The sequence below is a fragment of the Otolemur garnettii genome, unplaced genomic scaffold (genome assembly GCF_000181295.1).
Source record: "Otolemur garnettii isolate 467f Iridium unplaced genomic scaffold, OtoGar3 scaffold00110, whole genome shotgun sequence".
Classification (NCBI taxonomy): Eukaryota; Metazoa; Chordata; class Mammalia; order Primates; family Galagidae; genus Otolemur; species Otolemur garnettii.
Genome location: NW_003852505.1, coordinates 1865668 through 1884476, shown reverse-complemented (window position 1 = coordinate 1884476; position 18809 = coordinate 1865668). Strand labels below are relative to the sequence as shown.

The following is an 18809-nucleotide window of genomic DNA, read 5'->3' as shown; positions in this document are numbered from 1 at the left end:
GGCAAGAGGATCACTTGAGCCCAACAGCATGAGGTGGCTATGAGCTATGATGCCACAGCACTCAACTCAGGGCTGAGACTCTGTCTCAAACAAAAAAAAAAAAAATGAGGGAAATATTGCATTAATTCCTCATCACAACTGGGGATGAAAGCCTCTAAGTTCGAAGATCCCAAACTTAAATTTTCTAGTGGAAAAACAGCATCAAGAAGCTACTGCAACTAACCAAAGAGGGGCAATGTGCCAAGACGGTCTAGAGTGGGCTCTGCAGTCAGATGCTCTGGGTTCTGATTCCTGCTCTGCCACACGCTGTGTGAACTTGGCCAAGGATTCCTGTCTTTGCCTCTCTTTTTTACTTCTGTGTCTCAATTTCTTCATGTCCAAGATGCAGATAGTAGCACTTATCTCTTAAGACTATGTAAATTAAGCACTTAGGCCAGTGCCTTGAACAGAGGTAGCAATTAATAACTTTTCACAACAATAGCAGCAGCAACTGACTTTCCAGATATGGTATTATAAGTATGCTTATATTTATAAGCCATACTTCACCTTCTATAATGCCTACATAAGGCCAACTTCTGCTACTCTTTGCCATTCTCCTAGCCTTGGCTATCTTTTTTTTTAACCAGATAAATAAGGACAATGGCGATTTTTCATCTACCAAACAATACCTTTTGCGACCTTCCCTCAAATGAAATGATTATAGTGACAGATAAAAGAGCTAATTAACTTAGAATCTCCTACCCTTATGCTACTCCCCAGAACCTACTGAACATAATTGATTGAATTATTCAGAACACAGTGCCCTTTTCCCAGAAGTTTCAGCGAGTTGTACAGGCTGTACCACAAACAAGCCAGTGAACCTGCAGTTCAAAGGGGGGGATAAATAAGAAATATGTTTTAAATCATCACTGCATGTTTTCCCCAAATTTGGATGAAATAATGTAACCTACCATCAGATACGAGGTACAGATAACACATACTTCCAAATATGCTATCCCCAAAGGGTTCACAAAATTCAGCATCAGGATGTAAGAAAATCTATTAGTTATATGCTTGCATTTAATGACTGCATTATTTGCCTCTGAAGTTTTAGTACATTTTCCAGAATTATTCTATGATAGTTTGTCCAAGTATAAACCCAGCCAACTCTGAAATAGTGAGGATACTGTACACAATTCACTACACTTCCTGGTTTTCTGGGGGAAAAAATCTCACCACTTTAGCACATATACTCTGCTTTAAATGCAATAAAATTAAGTGATGTCAGCGTGATCAGTAACCTGAGCCAAAGAAAACTCTCCTGAAATGACACATATGATGATATGACAGGGTCTTTGATACACATAAAATTCTAAGAGAAGAAATATTACATCCTAAGTGTCCCAAGTTACAACTGGTGTGCCAGAACGAGACTGCTGAATTCTGGTAAGGAAAATAGCCCTCAACTTCACATAGGAAGGAGCATGAACAAACAGGTCAGAATTACATCTGTACAAACCTGGCAGCCCAAGCAAAGGGCATTCTGTATTGTCCAAGGCGGCTACACACTTGCTTAGCTGTCCTGTGCACCTTCTGGGCTGTCTAAGGTCAGAAATAAGAAGATAGGCTCATATTTGTTCCAACTCACATGGACCCACCCAGGAAAATAACTTCCCCAAAAGAATGATATAAACATCAAAATATCTAGAAAAATATTTAGAAATAGCCATAAATAAAAGCAACACAAAGCAGCTACCCACTTTCTAAGACCAAAGTATTTCATAAAGGTTTTGCATTTCTTCATTAACAGTACCTTTGGCACCATAAGAAAAGAAAGAAAAAAGTAGGGCAAGAGTTTGACCTCCTCCATCCCCATGTGAATTCCATTGATACCCTTCTCTTGCCTGATTGCATTGGCTAGAACGTCCAGCACTATGTTGAATAGCAGTAGCAATAGTGGACATCCTTGTCTGGTTCCAGTTCTAAGTGGAAATGCTTTTGTTTTTCCCCACTCAGTGTGATCTTGGCTATGGGTCTGTTATAGATGGCTTCTATCAGTTTAAGAAATGCCTGGTCTATGCCTATTTTCCTAAGTGCCCTTGTCAGAAAGAGATGCTGAATTTTGTCAAATGCTATTTCTGTGTCTATTGAGAGGCCCATATGATCTTTGGTTTTGCTTGTGTTTATGTGAATTATGTTTATGGATTTACATATGTTGGGCCATCCTAATCATACATATCCTCTTATGACCCCGATATTTAAAAAAACAAAGAAATAGATGGAGGGCATATTTTGCACCAAATATGTCTACTGGGAAAATTTTGAACAGTTTTAAGCAGTTTTCACACAGCAGGCAGATGCTCCTCATTCTTGGGAGAAGTTTGTTCTGGATACAGTTGACCTTTGACCTTTCTACTCCCAAGATAAGAAACAAGAGACCAAGAGTCAATGCAATTAATGTGGGCAGGAGCTGCTGTTTGCATAGGCACTGAGATGACAAAGGAGATAAACTGCCTATAGAGTCTGAACAAGCCGGGAAGTGCTGGCTGCACGCTTATCCCTAGGGAGACAGAATGCTAGAGGCTTTTATCTATACTGTTGAAACATTTTCTCCCCACAAATTAGTCACGTCTCATCAGCATCTTCCACTTAACAAACACTATACCGATACACAGCAAAATGCCACACAAAACAGATTGACACCATAAATACTCAGTAGCTGGAATGCTTCTAACGAACTGAATCACGAATCCTTTTCCTCCCTGGGCCTCAGATTTCTCATTTATAAAATGAGAGGATGGGATGAGATCAATGATTTCCAAATGTTTAGGTTTTATAATCCATAAATTTGGATGACAACACAGGGTTGCCAACTTTCAATGATGCCACTTAAAGACATTCGACAAAATAAACAATAAAAAAATCGGTACCATTTAATATGCCAGCATTTCACGAAATAACACCAGCCTAACCTTTAAAAAGGAGGAAAGGCAGAAATCTCAGCGTAAAGGGCAGCCCTTTGAATTAAATACATTTAGCTTTGTGAAACGCTCACTGTTTTTCTTTTCTCATTTCATACAGACAGGAGCAAATCTGAGTATGGACTGGCATTTGGGACTGCAGGATGGGATTGTCTTTTCTTTCCTCCAGCTCTGACATTCTAGGGCTGTATGCAAAGGCTGTGAGTAAGCAAAGAGTGGCTCCTGCCAAGGATACTATGTCAATTACCAGATGTTCCATAAAAGCCTTTAGCTTTTATTTTGATAAGCAAGCAGAAATCAGACTGTCTCATTAACAGATCATAGATGAAGGGGGGGGGACCCACTGTGTTCAAGCTTTAATACATACTCATATAGTAAACAATATTTTCAGAATATACAGCATGTTTAGAGAGAGACTACAGCTTTCCCCCATAGAGGGGCCACAGACAGTGTTAGTAAAAGGCAAATTCTGCATTAAGCTGAAATGTACATAATACATAAATGATCTTTGTAAATTACCTTCACAGGATCTGAATTTTTGATGTAGGGTTCTGCACAGTGTGTAATGTTTCCCTGCAACACTTTTTCAATTCTTGCAACCAGAAAAATTTCAGGATGTGGATTTGTCACAGAGAAAATTCCCTAGAAAAAATTACTCCTGTTAGATATTTTTATGTAACCAAGTACATACAACTATTTGGGTAATGATTCCTAGTGGACATTTACTACAGAATGCTCATATTGAACAAAGGGTTGTGTCCAGAGTCCTAGAAATAGGTAGCATTTCCTTTCATATAGTTTTCAAAGCTCTCATTTCAAAATGGATTTTATATTCTGTCACCAACTTCACATCTATTAGCCCCCAAGTGTAGGTGTCACCCATGTTGCTTCACCTCTTCTGTTTGGCTGTGTTTGCAAGGTGAGTTCTTAGACCTAATTAGTAAGATGTGCGTTGTTTGCCTTCATTGGCATATGTTAAAATAGTGTGCATTTCTCAAACGGAACTAAATATGCATTTTTAAATGCAGACGCATGTAACTCCAGGGCAATTCACTCACATTTAATTAATACTAATTGCAGCAAAGAAGGAAGAAAATACTTTACTGTTCTAACATTAAAAAATTAAATCACCTTCTAGAAAACATTCCTTTCTTGTAGTTAAAGAGCTTTTGTGCTTTCAATGCCAGGGTATGAAAGAGAAGATCCAAAATTCATTTTGTCCTTTACACTTTAAGTGCACTAATGTAGCATAATGAAAGTTACATCTTTGAATGAATGTGAAACAACCATATTATCCCCTGTCCAGTTTGGCCTCTTCCAAATAAAATATCCTCTCCAGAGTATGTTAGTTGGTTATGTCTGTTATTTACAGAAGCACCATACAAATGAATTTGAGTGGAAAAATTCATCATTGGGTCTCTACCAAGATTTATTTTTCTACTTGATATTCTACCAACTTTGTTAATAAAGTGCTTTCCAGTTTTCAAAGCATTTTGGACACATTATCTAATTTGTTCCAGATAGAACTCTCTGAGGTACACAGGGCAGAATAGAAAATTGAGTGTAAGAGGTTAGTAATTCCCTCAACCTCAAACAGCCTATAAGGAGCCCAGGTAATGGCTGACTCAGCTTTGCATTCCCAAGCAGCAAGCGTGGAACAAAGTGGTTAAAAATTATTTGGGAGTCAAATTTCCTGGGTTCAAATACTGGCTCCACCATTTATAGGTTTATGCCAAGTCACATTCTAAGTCACAAGTTTCTCATCTATGAAATGGGGACGATTTCATATACTTTCTTACATGGATTAAATGAAAGAATGCACATCATGTACCTGGTTATCACTAGGGTATCAAAGCATCTCAAGGTCACAGAACTTGCCCTCCAGTACTGCCAGCAACATGCTGCTCAAGCTGTGACACCAGGCTGGCAGACTGCCCGAGCTGCCCCTCCAGACGATATGCTGAGCAGCATACCCTGACTGCAATCTTATCCTACCAGCCCCGTAACCATGCTAGATGGTTTCTGTGCTTTATCTCATCCAGTCTTCAGTAAAACCCTCTGACACAGGCACTACTACCTACATTTTACATATTGAGAAATGGAAGCTTAAGGCGATTTAGGCAGCAAATAAGTGAGTGCAGATCGCAGTTCAGGCTTCTAGACTACGCAGCCCACGCTATACTGCCCCACAACCATGTAGCTCATGTGGCCAACATCTCACATGATGAGGCCAGACTAGAAACAGTAACACTGATGACTGCTATAACTAACATTTACTGAACACCCACTGTTTCCCACTCCTAGTGCTGTACGCATTTCCCCACACTGATGCCAACAATGAATATAAATTTGAAGATATCTAATGATTGATAAAGTCTGCTGTTTCCACGTGTTTATCTTGAGATTACTGTTACTGCTACCACGACATAGCGACATAGCATTGAGCAAAATCAGTATGCCTGTCACAGTGCTGAGGGCTTTCTAGGAACAGCACACTTTGTTAGAGCCTCAGAACAGCCCTTGGATGCAGGTACTATCATTACCTTTACTTTACAGGAAAGGATACTAAGGCATAGAGATGTTCATTTTCTAATGGACCAGGATTCCAAAGTGAGGGGACACTCTGGAGATTTTTAACTATTGTCCCAGGACTGGACATGGTGGTTCATGCCTGTAATCCTAACACTCTGAGAGGCCAAGGCGGGTGGATTGCTGAAGATCATAAGTTCAAGACCAGCCTAAGCAAGAGCAAGACCTCATCTCTAAAAATAGCTGGGCATCATGGCAGGCGCCTGTAGTCCCAGCTACTTGGGAGGCCGAAACAAAAGAATTGCTTGAGCTCAAGAGTTTGAGGTTGCTGTGGGCTGTGACGCCATGGTACTCTACCGGGGCAACAAAATGAGACTCTGTATACCGCCCCCCCCAAAAAAGGGCAGTGCCTGTGGCTCAAAAGGGTAGACTACTGGCCCCATATGCTGGAGGTGACAGGTTCAAACCCAGCCCCGACCAAAAAAAAAAAAACAACTTTTGTCCTAGCAACTTCTTTTATCCTATCCCCAAAACGCAGAAGGTGGCCAGAGAGTGCCCAGGAATCCCAGTAGGCTAGAAGGTCTGGTCCGACCAGACCTCCTTTCCCACCAAGAAGGCAGGAATATATATGCCCCTGACCCCAGGGCAATTCTCACCCACTTTGCTGCCCCCCACCCCAAGAAAATGGGTCAGGTACCCTCACCCCAGTCTCCAGCATTTACACAGGCCCTTGGGCATGCAAGGCACGTGGTAGTGTTATATATTTCATCACTGAATAACTCTCTAACAACATTGTTGACTGAGTTCTTTCAAACATACCTAGGTTCAAATCCTACCTTCACCCCTCTAGCTATATAGTATCAGGCAGCTTGCTTAAACCCTCCCCCAGCTTCAGTGTCCTCATCTGTAAAACAGCAATTATCACACCATTTCACAAGATTATTATGATTACATGAGACACTGGTGGAAAATGCAGGCACACAGGAGATATTTTTTAAATGTTGATCTTCTTCCTGACCTAGATCACAATCTGGATGACAACTAAAACCATGATTGAAATTTCCCACGTCAAACATACTGTTGAGTAGTATATTGAAGTAATACAATAAATACATCATTGGCTTAAAGGGACTCTTCATTGTTGTATAGGAAATTGTAGACATAACTCCAGAGCAGCTTCTCAAATATTTATAATACTGTACTTGCTCAATCCCTCTTTTAAACGCATCCACCAGAGTAGTAGAATGCTTACACATGTGACAACTATAGAACAAATAACAAACTAAGGGGCCATAAGGGAACAAGGGCCAACTTGGGGGAAAACTACCATAGGTACACACCCTCCAAAGCAGGGTGGAAGCATGTAGAAAGAAGCCTTCTGATACCATTTAGCAATCTGTAACAATGGGCCTCATCTTCAGGCCAGGCGTGGTGGCTCACACCTGTAATCCTAGCACTCTGGGAGGCCAAGGAGAATGGATTATTTGAGCTCAGGTGTACAAGACCAGGCCAGTGGATTATTTGAGCTCAGGAATTAGAGACTAGCCTGAGCAAGAGCATACCCCGTCTCTATTAAAAATAGAAAAATCAGCTGGGTATTGTGGTGGGCACCTGTAGTCCCAGCTACTTGGGAGGCTAGGCAAGAAGATGGGTTCAGCCCCACAGTTTGAGGTTGCTGTAAGCTATGAAGCCATGGCACTGTACCTAGGGTAACAGAAAGAGACTCTTTCCCTTCCTAAAATCTTTGACCCAGAAAATCCCAGTGCCTGGAATTTATATTCTAAGGAGATAATTCAACAAATAAGCTAAGATGAATACACAAGGGTGTTCAATGTAGTATCATGTGTGATATTAAAACTATCCTAAGTAGGCGGCACCTGTAGCTCAGTGGGTAGGGCGCCGGCCACATACACCCAGACTGGCGGGTTCGAATCTGGCCCGGGCCAGCTAAAATCAACAATGACAACTGCAATAAAAAAATAGCCGGGCATTGTAGCACATGCCTGTAGTCCCAGCTTGGAAGGCTGAGGCAAGAAAATCACTTAAGCCCAAGAGTTGGAGGTTGCTGCAAGCTGTGACGCCACAGTACTCTATCAAGGACAACATAGTAAGACTCTGTCTCAAAAAAATATATATATATCCTAAGTAGCTAAATCATTAGGATGCTATGTTAGCCTTTAATATAAATGGGACTGATTTATAGATATTGATATCAGATGATAAACATGATATTAAATGAATACAGTAGGTATAAAAGCATGAGTCTGATACAATCTTTATAAGAATACACACAACGTGTATGTATTTATATACATACAGCAGGGATATCTGGGAAGATGTTTACCAAGATGTTAATAGTTATTGTCTACGGGTTGTGATTTTTACTTTTTTTTTTTTTTGAGACAGAGTCTCACTATGTTGCTCGCAGTAGAGTGCTGCAGCGTCAAATCTCACAGCAACCTCAAACTCCTGGGCTTAAGTGATTCTCTTGCCTCAGCCTCCCAAGTAGCTGGGACTACAGGCGCCTGCCACAATGCCTGGTTATTTTTTGGTTGTAGCTGTCACTGTTTGGCAGGCCTGGGCTAGATTCAAACCCACCAGCTCCGGTGTATGTGGCTGACGCCCTGGCCGCTGAGTCAATTTTTACTTTTTTATACTTCTTATATTATTTGGATTTTCTATAGAAGAATGCATTTATCTCTATAATAAAAAAAAAAAGGAACACCACTTTTATTATGGAAAAAATAAATCTCTTTACAATGTGAGCAGTTTTATTCATATGCCTCTTCCCACTTTACTTCTATGCCTTGTTCTCATTTCCTTCCAGCTACCAAAGTGTAGAGGACAGACCATCAATTCTGCTCCCCCTAACTTCTTATGGCTTCCGGCCTGGTCAGAGGTCAGAATGCCAAGGAACTGTTAGGATCTTTGTAAAGGGTAAAGAGTGTGGCATTACAGCTGTGACAGAAGCAGTTCCCTCCTGTTGCCTTTCCAACAGAACCCTTTTATAAAGAGCCCATATGCTCCACTGAAGCAACCTACTCATAGTGGACCTGTGAATTAGGGGCAAGAGAGTTCATGTACACTCGATTTTTCTTCCAAAAAAACCCCCAAACCTTTCAGGTACCTATTACCTTGCTTGGAAGTATGCACATGTGTGCATGTGTGGGAGTGTATCTGCACTCTGTCTCACAAAACACTGCCCTTCAGTCTCACATCCCTGGTCCATTAAAAATGTTACTTTCCAAGTGTTACTAGCATGTTTGTTGGCTTCCATTTTTCCCCTCCAACTTTAGTTGCCCGAAAAAGGTGGACCTCGGGGCGGCGCCTGTGGCTCAAAGGAATAGGGTGCCAGCCCCATATACCGGAGGTGGCGGGTTCAAACCCAGCCCCGGCCAAAAACTGCAAAAAAGAAAACAAAAAAGTTGGACCTTGCAAGAGACAGAATACCATGAAAGCACTGGCCTGAAACCATGAAATAACACAAGGACATTGTTGATTATTATTCCGAATGTGCTACCAAGGCTGAAGATTATTCAGTTACCTGTTTTATGTAGCGTAACTGAGACTCAGCAATTCCGTGAATGAAAGCCTCGGGTGAAGAGCCCTTTGGGTTGCTGTCACTGGCCAGTTGGGTTGAAGCGCCCCACAGCATTTCACGGACAGATGGGGGATTCAGATCTATGTGAAAGTCAGCTGAAATCTTACAGTTGTTCTTTACATCAAATAAGGCAAGATTGATAAAAAAGGGTTCAACCTGGAAATGAAAACAATTGCATTTTGAAATTAAGACTTTTGGGTGATGTGGGGGTGCGGGGGAAGACACAATTACGAGATAATTTTTTTGATGCCTCAAGTTTCTGTGATTACAGTTCGTTCCTTTCTGAGTTCAACATTTAGCTAAAATTTTATAATGGCTCATTTGCATAGAAGAAAGAGCATTCCAAAACAATACAGTTCATCAAATTTTAAATTTTATCAGATGTAAATGATTTCACAATTTATAAATTTAAAAAAAAGATGAGCATCAAAAGCTACATTTAAAGAACATCAGTTGTTCTATGATTAAAATTCAATTCTCTACACGTTTATTGAAACTACCTTAAAAAATAACGCCAATATTATGGAACAGAAATAAATCTTCTCTTCTGTCATGTTACAATTACTGGACTATACATTTCATAAGAGCTAATATCAGTCAACATGAAATTACTTGACAAAAGCTTTGTCCCATCAGCAATTTTGGAAGACATGATTCCTCTCTACAGATGGCATTTGAAAGCTGGTCACAAAGAGAAATTTCATGCCAGATGGCATAAAGATTAACCCTTTACACACAGGAAAGTCTGCTAGTACATTTCAGCTATTTTATAAGAAAATCAATCACTGTTGATTTTAACAGATAAAACAAGAACCAAAGAAGAAAGATGAACATAAAATAGAGTCTCTGAGAATTTCACATTTATGGATTCAAGTATTCTGAGTAATTCAAATGATCCATGGCAGCTAATAATCAGAATTTTCTCCGCAGACCTAAATGAATCTCATTCTATAGAACAGTGAGTGAGCCTGGCAGACCGCACAGCATCTGTATCCCAGCATGGCTTCAGTAATCCTTACTCACTGCTACGAATCAATTTCACAGAAGAAATTATATTCCCTAGAATTCATAAATTTAAAGATTTTCAGGTTTGGGGAACATGTCCCTCTAGAATGCCTCTTCTATCTGCTATTCTGAGTAGGTAAGACTTTCACAAACCCTCTCATGATGAGAACATGTTCACATTCTGACAAAAGAAAGAGATGTATGAAATCCTCCCATGTCAAATTTATCATAATAGGTAGCAAGTGAATTTTCATACAGTACATTAGTTCTTAGCCATAAAAAAGGTATTTCTTTAATGTGCTGATTCAAGGGAGGTAGAAGGAAAAGTCATACGTACATTTGTGGGGGGTCCTTTAGCATTGTCTCCGATTTGACCCAATATATTAAAAGTTAAATCATGGCAATTTACCAGGAAACGCTTGTTACACTTTTCTTCAAATGGCTTTATGTCAGGTTCAATTCCGGAAAAGTCCAACCTCTAAAAAACAGACAGTATGAATCATTTTCCAAGTGAAGATAGGATTCGTGGTAATATAGGTTAGTACATATTCCCATTAATATAGTAAAAATGGCAGGATCCAACTGTTCTCTGTCCATTCTTCATTTGAACTCTATTTTTTCATTCGACATGCCTTTATAGAGCTTTGATATTGAGGTTAAACACTGGTAGGAAAATTCTGGAAGGAAATGATGAGACTCTTATGTAAAACAATGGAGAAGCCACAAGTCTGTACCATGGCCTACAAAGCCCTGCCTAACAGGACTTAAGGCCTCTTCTCAACCTCTGACCTGATCTCCCACCTCTCATCTTTCCCACCCCCATTCTAGCCACACTGGCTTCCTTAGTTATTCATCCAGCACACCAAGCACACTCCCACCCCAGGGCCTTTGCACTTGCTGTTCTATCAGGAAATTTCTTCCCCCAGATAGCAGTATGGCTTGCTCCCTTCATTTCATTCAAGTCTCTGATCAAATGGCACTTCCACAGAAAGTCCATCTCTAGTTTGTCATAGAAAACTTCATATCCCCTGACAGCTTATATTCCCTTTCTCTGATTTATCTTTCTAATAATATCACTTTATATATTTATTTAGTTGTTTATTGCTTGTCTTTCCTGAAAAATATATGTTTCAGGATGACAAAAATTTTGTTTCGTTTTTTAAGAGCTGCGCAGGAGGCAAGAGAGAAATGGGTATGGGAGGTATCAAGAGTAACACAATAGTCTCTGACTTTGGAGATCCAGTAGATAGCAATGTTATAAACTTGGTCATGAAATACAGATGAATGGCAGATGTGGGGGGAGGGTCAGTAGAAATGATAAATCCAGTTAGTAGGTGGATGGAAAAACAGGAGAGTTGGAGATCTGGATTGGGGACTCAGTAGCATCTAGGTTGAGAGGCGGACAAAGCTGGAACCCCAGGGACCACCTACGTTTAAATGATGAACAGAGCAAGAGGCATCTGCGTAGGAAATTGATAAACACTGAGCTCAGCTTCTACCAGAGCTGGGGGATGTACTCTGGCTGCCACAGAGATATATTTGTTAACATTATTGGTATTTCAAAATAAGAACAAGTTTTAAAAAGCAGACACTGGAAGTCGAGAAATTCCTCTTACTGGGGGAGGCATCTATCCCCGCTCAAACAAAACGCCTAGAAACCTTTGCAGCTCACAAGGCTCAGGCAATCTAAGTTCATCTATTCATTCTGAATGTTTGAACAGACTTACATTCTATTCACAAAGGGAAGAAAAGTATAGATTGCGGGACAATTGGCCACACTTTCATTAAGCACAGAGGTTGTAGACAGGAAAAGGCTGGATGAATCTGAGAAGAATATACTGCCAGCATTGAAAACTCAAGCCAAGAAATACAAGAATTTTTTTCAATTACCTAAGTAATTCAAGCCAAAACAAGTATTGTGCCTGAAGAACCTTAGATAATTAATAGCTGTTCTAACCTAGTCTGTATCACTAACAAAATCCTCCTTAAAAGGGCCTAATGAATAACATTTGTACCTGAAAGCATGATTTTTCCCTTTTGAATCTATTTATCTACAAATGTGAGAGATTACACAGCTCCTTCTTGAACACTTATCTATCTGTGGAGCCAGCAGAGGCAAGGCATTGCCATGGAGATCAATTCTCATTTCCGCCCATTTATCTGCTCTACTTTCTGTCTCACTCAGACAGTGGAATGTGAAGAGAAACTCAACCAAACCACCCCAGACCTCAAATCCCTTCCTGTCTGAGGCCTGTGCATGTACACGATGGGACCTACGGCCTTCTTTAGAAGTTCAAAGCTAGAGCCATCCCCTTTAGTCAGCCAGTGTTCCTTTGTTCCCTAAGGTCATGTCTCTACATGCTGAACTGTGACCAAAAGAGAAAGCTAAAATTATGAGATGGCACTTCACCTAGAATAGGCTCTCAACACGTACAACATGGGCTTCTCTGTGGCAAGCCTGCCATTATCAACATTAAATTCAGGGTTTTTTTGTCCTTGAAGCTTCATCACAACTGTGAATTTCTCTCTCACCATAGCTCACTGATAAAGAACTCGAACATAAAATCGGTTCAGTTTTATGACCACAAAAACACTATACCACAAATTGTTATAGATACTGGATTTAGTTTCAACCACAGTCAATTGGATCCTTTGTATAAAATGAAAGAGCCTGACATGTCCAATTAGAGCCCAATCATGGGTGGGGAGGATTAAAGGGGTGGATCAAAAGTTCAGCCATGTTTGGAGTCAATGTATTTCTGAATGAGTGAGTATCTTAGAACTATATTCCTCAGCTCTGCTATACTCTTAATTTAAAAAAAAAATCACATAACTTAAACTAAAGCAATGGAATGCTATGGGGGAAAATGAAATATTTTTAAAAATCAATTTTCCACAAATAATTTCATCTTTTTATGGGACATTTTTATTGAAGAAAAATATATGCATTATTTATAGACTCTAACTTTTTCCACTTAAAATTGAATTAAATGTTTTAATTAGAAAACCACATGAAGCCAAAAGAAAAAACAGTGCTATTAGTCTTCCTCAATTATTTTAGGTTTTCATAATATATTTTCACTAAGAAAAAACTGTAATGCTTATGTAATACATACCTTTCTATTTCAAACAAAATCAAAGATTTTAATTAGAAAGCTCATGTAGAAAAAAGAAAAATAAATTGAAAAATTCAGTCCCCCTCATGTGAGTTTCTCATGAAATATTTTTAATTAGGAAATATACTTGGGCTAGGCTGGGCACAGTGGCTCATGCCTGTAATCCTAGCAATCTGGGAGGCCAAAGTGGGTACATTGAGCTCAGAAGCTTGAGACCAGCCTGAGGAAGAGTGAGACTCTGCTTCTACTAAAAATAAAAAGACTAGCTCAGCATGGTGGTACATGCCTGCAGTCCCAGCTACTTGGGATGCTGAGGTGAGAGCATTTCTAGAGCTCAAGAGTTTAAGGTTGATGTAAACTAGGCTAATGCCATGGCATTCTACCTTGGGTGATAGAGGGAGACTCTGTCTCAAATTTAAAAAAAGTTGTAGACTTTTTCCATTTAAACAAGTCAGAGATCTAATTAGAAAATATCACGGGATTACATATTAACTGCATATATCTTAGCATGAAACTACCTAACCCTCATGTAAGATGTTAAAATACACAAATGCACACGGCCCTGCACTTTCCTGCACCACTCTCCACTTAAAGTAGGATTAAGCCAGACTTGAACATTATCCCAGTTCTACAAGCCTACATGAAATGTGAAAAACAAATGTCTTACGTGACTGGGTATTCTTCGTACTGCTGACATCCATAACCACTAGATCACAATTATACTTAATGGGGTAAAAGAGCACTGTAACCATCTTTATGGGTTCTTTTATTTATCCATTTTAAGAAGCAAGATAAAGTGAAAAGAATACAGGCAACTAAAATATATATTCAGTCCTAAACTATCTGCATATGTGACAGTCCCCTTGCATGAAGAGGCAGTTGTTAAGTTACCTGTTCAAAATGAATAAAATACAAAACAATCTATATTCCCCACTGATGCAAAAATCTATGATTTCAATATTTCACATATTTATGGATAAGCAAAAATTCTAAAACTATTTAAAGAAATACATCATAGTTTGCTTTTATATATTTTAGTGAACTATGTAACCAACCCCCCTATAATATCCTGAAATGAAAAATAAACATATAATTAATACCTGAACTTCCGAATCAAAAGAAAAGAGATTCTGTCTTCCATCTCCTCTACTGAGTTTGTTTAGCTGTTCAGTTTCTCTTCCATACTAAAATTTTAAAAACACAGATATTATTTTATTCCTTTCACAACAGTATGAAATATAGTTTATGTGAAACTAGCAATATGACACAGCTTCAAAAATATACCACTCTTGGCTCACAGCATGTAAACCTAGCACTCTGGGAGGCTGAGGCAGGTGGACTGCTTGAGCTCAGGAGTTTGAGACTCCATATCTAAAAATGCCCAGGTGTTGTGGTGGGTACCTGCAGTCCCAACTATTTGGGAGGCTGAGCCAAGAGAATCACTTGAGCCCAAGAGTTTGATGTTGATGTGAGTTATGACGCCACAGCACTCTGCTGAGGATGACAAAGTGAGACTGTCTTTAAAATATATGTGCGTGTGTGTGTGTGTGTGTGTGTGTGTGTGTGTGGAATTAGCTATTCTCTAATTCCATGTACTTAGTATGGATAAAAGATGCTCGCTTGGCTGGGGAGTGATATATCACTCTCACTGTGACCCACAAGAAGGTACAGAGCAGGTTCTTATACTTTCTATATATGCCTCTTCATAACACCAAGAATACTGTTCATCCTGTAGCCAATACAAAAGAGGAATCCAAGAGACTTTGGATACAAAAGAGAAATAAAAAGAAAAAAACCACCATATTTTACACATCCATGATGTTAGCCATGGACTATTACATATAATTCTGATTCTATCACCTTAGGAACCACATAATGGGCCTGCACAGTCCGGGATGGCAAAGATTGAGAGGGGAATACAAATAAAATCTACAACATCACAGACATCGTAAATAAGGGGATCATAAATGTGTTCTTAAGTTTTTTTTGTTGTTGTTGTTGTTTGTTTGCTTGTTTAAGACAGAGCCTCAAGCTGTCCCCCTGGGTAGAGTGCTATGGAATCACAGCTCACAGCAACCTCCAACTCCTGGGCTCGAGCGAGTCTCCTGCCTCAGCCTCCCAAGTAGATGGGACCACAGGCACCCAGCTATTTTTTTGGTTGCAACCGTCATTGTTGTTTGGTGGGCCCAGGCTGGATTCAAACCCGCCACTTTAGGTGTATGTGGCTGGCGCCTTAGCCACTTGAGCCACAGGCGCCGAGCCTGTTCTTAAGTTTTGAAAAATAGCTTTGAAGCATATAAGAGGGGTAAACTTAAAATAGAAAAAAGAGAAACTTTTAAATTTGTGAAACTAAGCAATCTAGAAAGAGGAATAAAGTAAAAATATAAATAAGTTTGAAAAGGATTTAAATGAATAAATGGGTCACCACCTTTTACCCTATCGTAATACAGTCTACAGAGTAAAATATGACCCCTACTAAGATACTCACAATTATCACCTCTACACTTTCAAAACTGGTTGATCTCCTACTCCAAAGAAAAGAGTAAATAACACAAATGATGTCTGTTCATCAAAACCTTTCACTGACAAAATTATTCAAATACATATACATATATACAGAATATATGGTTTTCATCCAAAATTAACATATATAAACCATTGTATCAATTGTCATGTACATGAACTGAATCATTAGCCCCTTGAAAGAAGAATATTTATTTTATAAATGATATATAGTAATTAACTTGAATAAGAACTAGTAGATAAAATTAATAGTCACAAAAAGTTGAAAGAATTTCCTCGTTTCTAGAGAAAGATAATGTTTTCCAAACTGTCAGTTGGCACTTACAAGGCTATCCTTAAGAGTACAACTTTTCTCTTGTAATCTTGTTTTACCAATTTTCTGTGGTTTTTAACTCGGAAATGAGTGCCAAATGGAGTCCAGAATTAAAACTTTTAATAGCTGCCAGGCACGGTGGCTCACGCCGTAATCCCAGCACTGTGGGAGGCTGAGGAAGGAGAACTGCTTGAGCTCAGGAGTTCTAGACTTGCCTGAGCAAGAGTCTGAGATCCTGACTCCTTAAAAAAAAAAAAAAAAAGAAAGAAAAAAGAAAACCCAGCCGTGCTCGCCTGTAATCCCAGTAGCTTTTGGAGGCTGAGGCAGCAGGATGCCCACAGCCCGACTCTGAGGTTGCAGTGAGCTATGACCCATTGCACCCTGTTCAGGGCATAGGGTGGGACTCTGTCTCAACAACAACAAAAAGACTTTTAATAGCTCATCCTGCATTGTCCCCATTCAAAGCAAGTTGCCATGAGATATACCTTCATCAGTTCCGGATGCATGCTCCTTTCCAAACTGGCCATGATGTTCTCCGCTTTTCCTTGGCTGCTAGTTTCATCATCTGCAAATTCATTAAAAGCAGATGTTCCAAAGCATATAGACCATTACTAATCACCTAAGAGGAATATTCTAACCATCTCTCCCACCCATTCTCTCCTACTAGATTTATTGCAAAGAATTTCAATTATGAAAGCATGGAGAAAACTTTAATGGACTTTCGAAAATCTGCCATGAATTTTCTATTCATTTTAGCCTGGTTATATTTCATGTGTCAGAGCCTATGCAGTATCAACTGTTAAGAAAAGTGCATCAGCCTTCATAGTCACTTTTAATGAAGAAGCAAGTCAGCTTCCAAGATTAAGATTGTACGTTCACCTCACACAAAAGACATTCCTATGGATTAAAGACAAGGGCTTTACCTCAATAATAAAACATTTAAAAATTCTGACCTTGTGCTGTTTCTACTGTCTCCTTTTTTTCTTGCACTAAACTGTCGGTATTGATCTGAATAATCTTTTTCAAAGTTATCAACCATTCTTCCATTTCCTGCTCAGTTTCAGCAGCCAAATAATGGCTATACTTGTCTAACATCTTGAGTTCAAAAGCATGACGGCGCATTTTGGGGCACTAAAAGGAAAGAAAAACCACATGCTCGGTTAGTTTACCCTTTTAATGTTAGATTTCATTAGTTTATATTTATTTTTACTTCAGCTCAACATATATGTGCATCAGTATTTTCACGAAATAATTGCTTCTTTTAACAAGAAATAGGAAATAGATAAAGACAACAAATGACCAGGTGAAGCCTATCTTTTTACTTGGGACTGAGCCTAGTGGTGGTGTGCATATGCACAAAATTGACAGAGAATACTACTTGTTGTGCGTTATTATTTAAGGTCTTTTGGCATCCTTAATATTTAGAAAATCAAACTACCACCCTAAAAATAAGCAAACATTTTACTAACTCCACCCTGCTTCAAGTTTTCCTTGAAAATTTTCAAAATCAGCTCTTAAGAACAAGCTTAAGTGTGACCTGAAATAAACCTAATGTTTATTAAATATCATACCATGAAATACACTATAGATAACTAATTCACTTTAACATACATCATATCAACCGTTATCATAGTAACATAAAAGACCATAATGCTCAGTAGCATGACAGGGTGACCATTGTTAAAAATATAGAGGGGAATGGCGATGTTCTAACACAAAGAAATGATATATGCTTGAGGTGATGGATACCCCTAAATAGCCTAATTGGATCATTACACATTGTATGCTTGTATCAAATTATCACATGTACCCCATAAATATATAAAACTACTATGTAGCCATAAAAATTAAAATTATAGGCAGTGCCTGTGGCTCAAAGGAATAGGGTGCCGGCTCCATATACCGGAGGTAGCAGGTTCAAACCTGTCCCCAGCCAAAAACAAAAACAAAATTTTTTTAAATTAAAAGAATAGGTTGGCAAAGAAAAAAGATTAAAAAAAAAACTAGTCCACATTAAGTTGTGACTCTCCACAAAATCTATGGAAGTAACCTATGTTTAACACTAGCACACAAGGAAACAAAAGCCCCCTCCTTTCCTCAAACATAATGACACATTCTTTTACTTTACCACCTTCTCTATCATGACAAAAGAAATGACATACTGCCTTTCGAATCCCTTAGCATTAATTCCAAGAAAGGCTCATGAATCAATAATTTTCCACTGCACGGTCATTATTCAAGAAGGAACCAAGAAAGTGCCTCCTTCTCATCTTCAAAGTATAGGAAAGGATAAAATGAAACTGCTGTAGTAAGTCATAAAGATTTATACATTTGAAAATATCAAAAAAAAAAATATCTGGGAGAGGAGATCACAAATAGATGAGGGAAGCAGATCCCGGGAGAACTACAAAGAGAAGGCAATCTCGACTAGGGCTAACACGTGTGTCCTCTTTCTTTCATTGCGATGAGAAACCTTTTGTTGTATATATTTTTAAAGTGCCCTCGATTCACATAGATCTTTATACTTTTAAAAACGATTATTTTGTTAGAAAAAAAAATTTTTATTTCTAATTTTCTTTAGAGACAGAGTCTCACTCTGTTGTCCAGGCTGGAGCACAATGGCTGTTCACAGGCACTGTAGCCTCAAACTCCCAGGCTCAAGCAATCCTCCCAACCCAGCCTCCAGAGAAGCTGGGATTATAGAAGTGTACAATCACACCCTGAAAGTATTTTCTCGGCTCGGCGCCTATAGCTCAACCGGC

The 18809-nt window shown here is 39.1% G+C and overlaps 1 protein-coding gene across 2 annotated transcripts in view; it reads right to left on the bottom strand.

Annotated features, from left to right (window-relative positions):
* Window positions 1-18809, bottom strand: part of DOCK11 (dedicator of cytokinesis 11) — a 212033-nt gene that overhangs the window by 123914 nt on the left and 69310 nt on the right. The window contains exons 8-14 of one of the 2 annotated variants that reach the window (XM_003796989.2): window positions 17001-17178; window positions 16533-16612; window positions 14312-14395; window positions 10433-10573; window positions 9034-9246; window positions 3480-3602; window positions 1499-1581 (exon numbers count right to left, since the gene is read on the bottom strand). In XM_003796989.2, coding sequence (XP_003797037.1) covers window positions 1499-1581; window positions 3480-3602; window positions 9034-9246; window positions 10433-10573; window positions 14312-14395; window positions 16533-16612; window positions 17001-17178 — 902 coding nt within the window. The remainder of the gene's footprint in view (window positions 1-1498; window positions 1582-3479; window positions 3603-9033; window positions 9247-10432; window positions 10574-14311; window positions 14396-16532; window positions 16613-17000; window positions 17179-18809) is intronic. The other variant, XM_023517413.1, reaches the window with a different exon arrangement.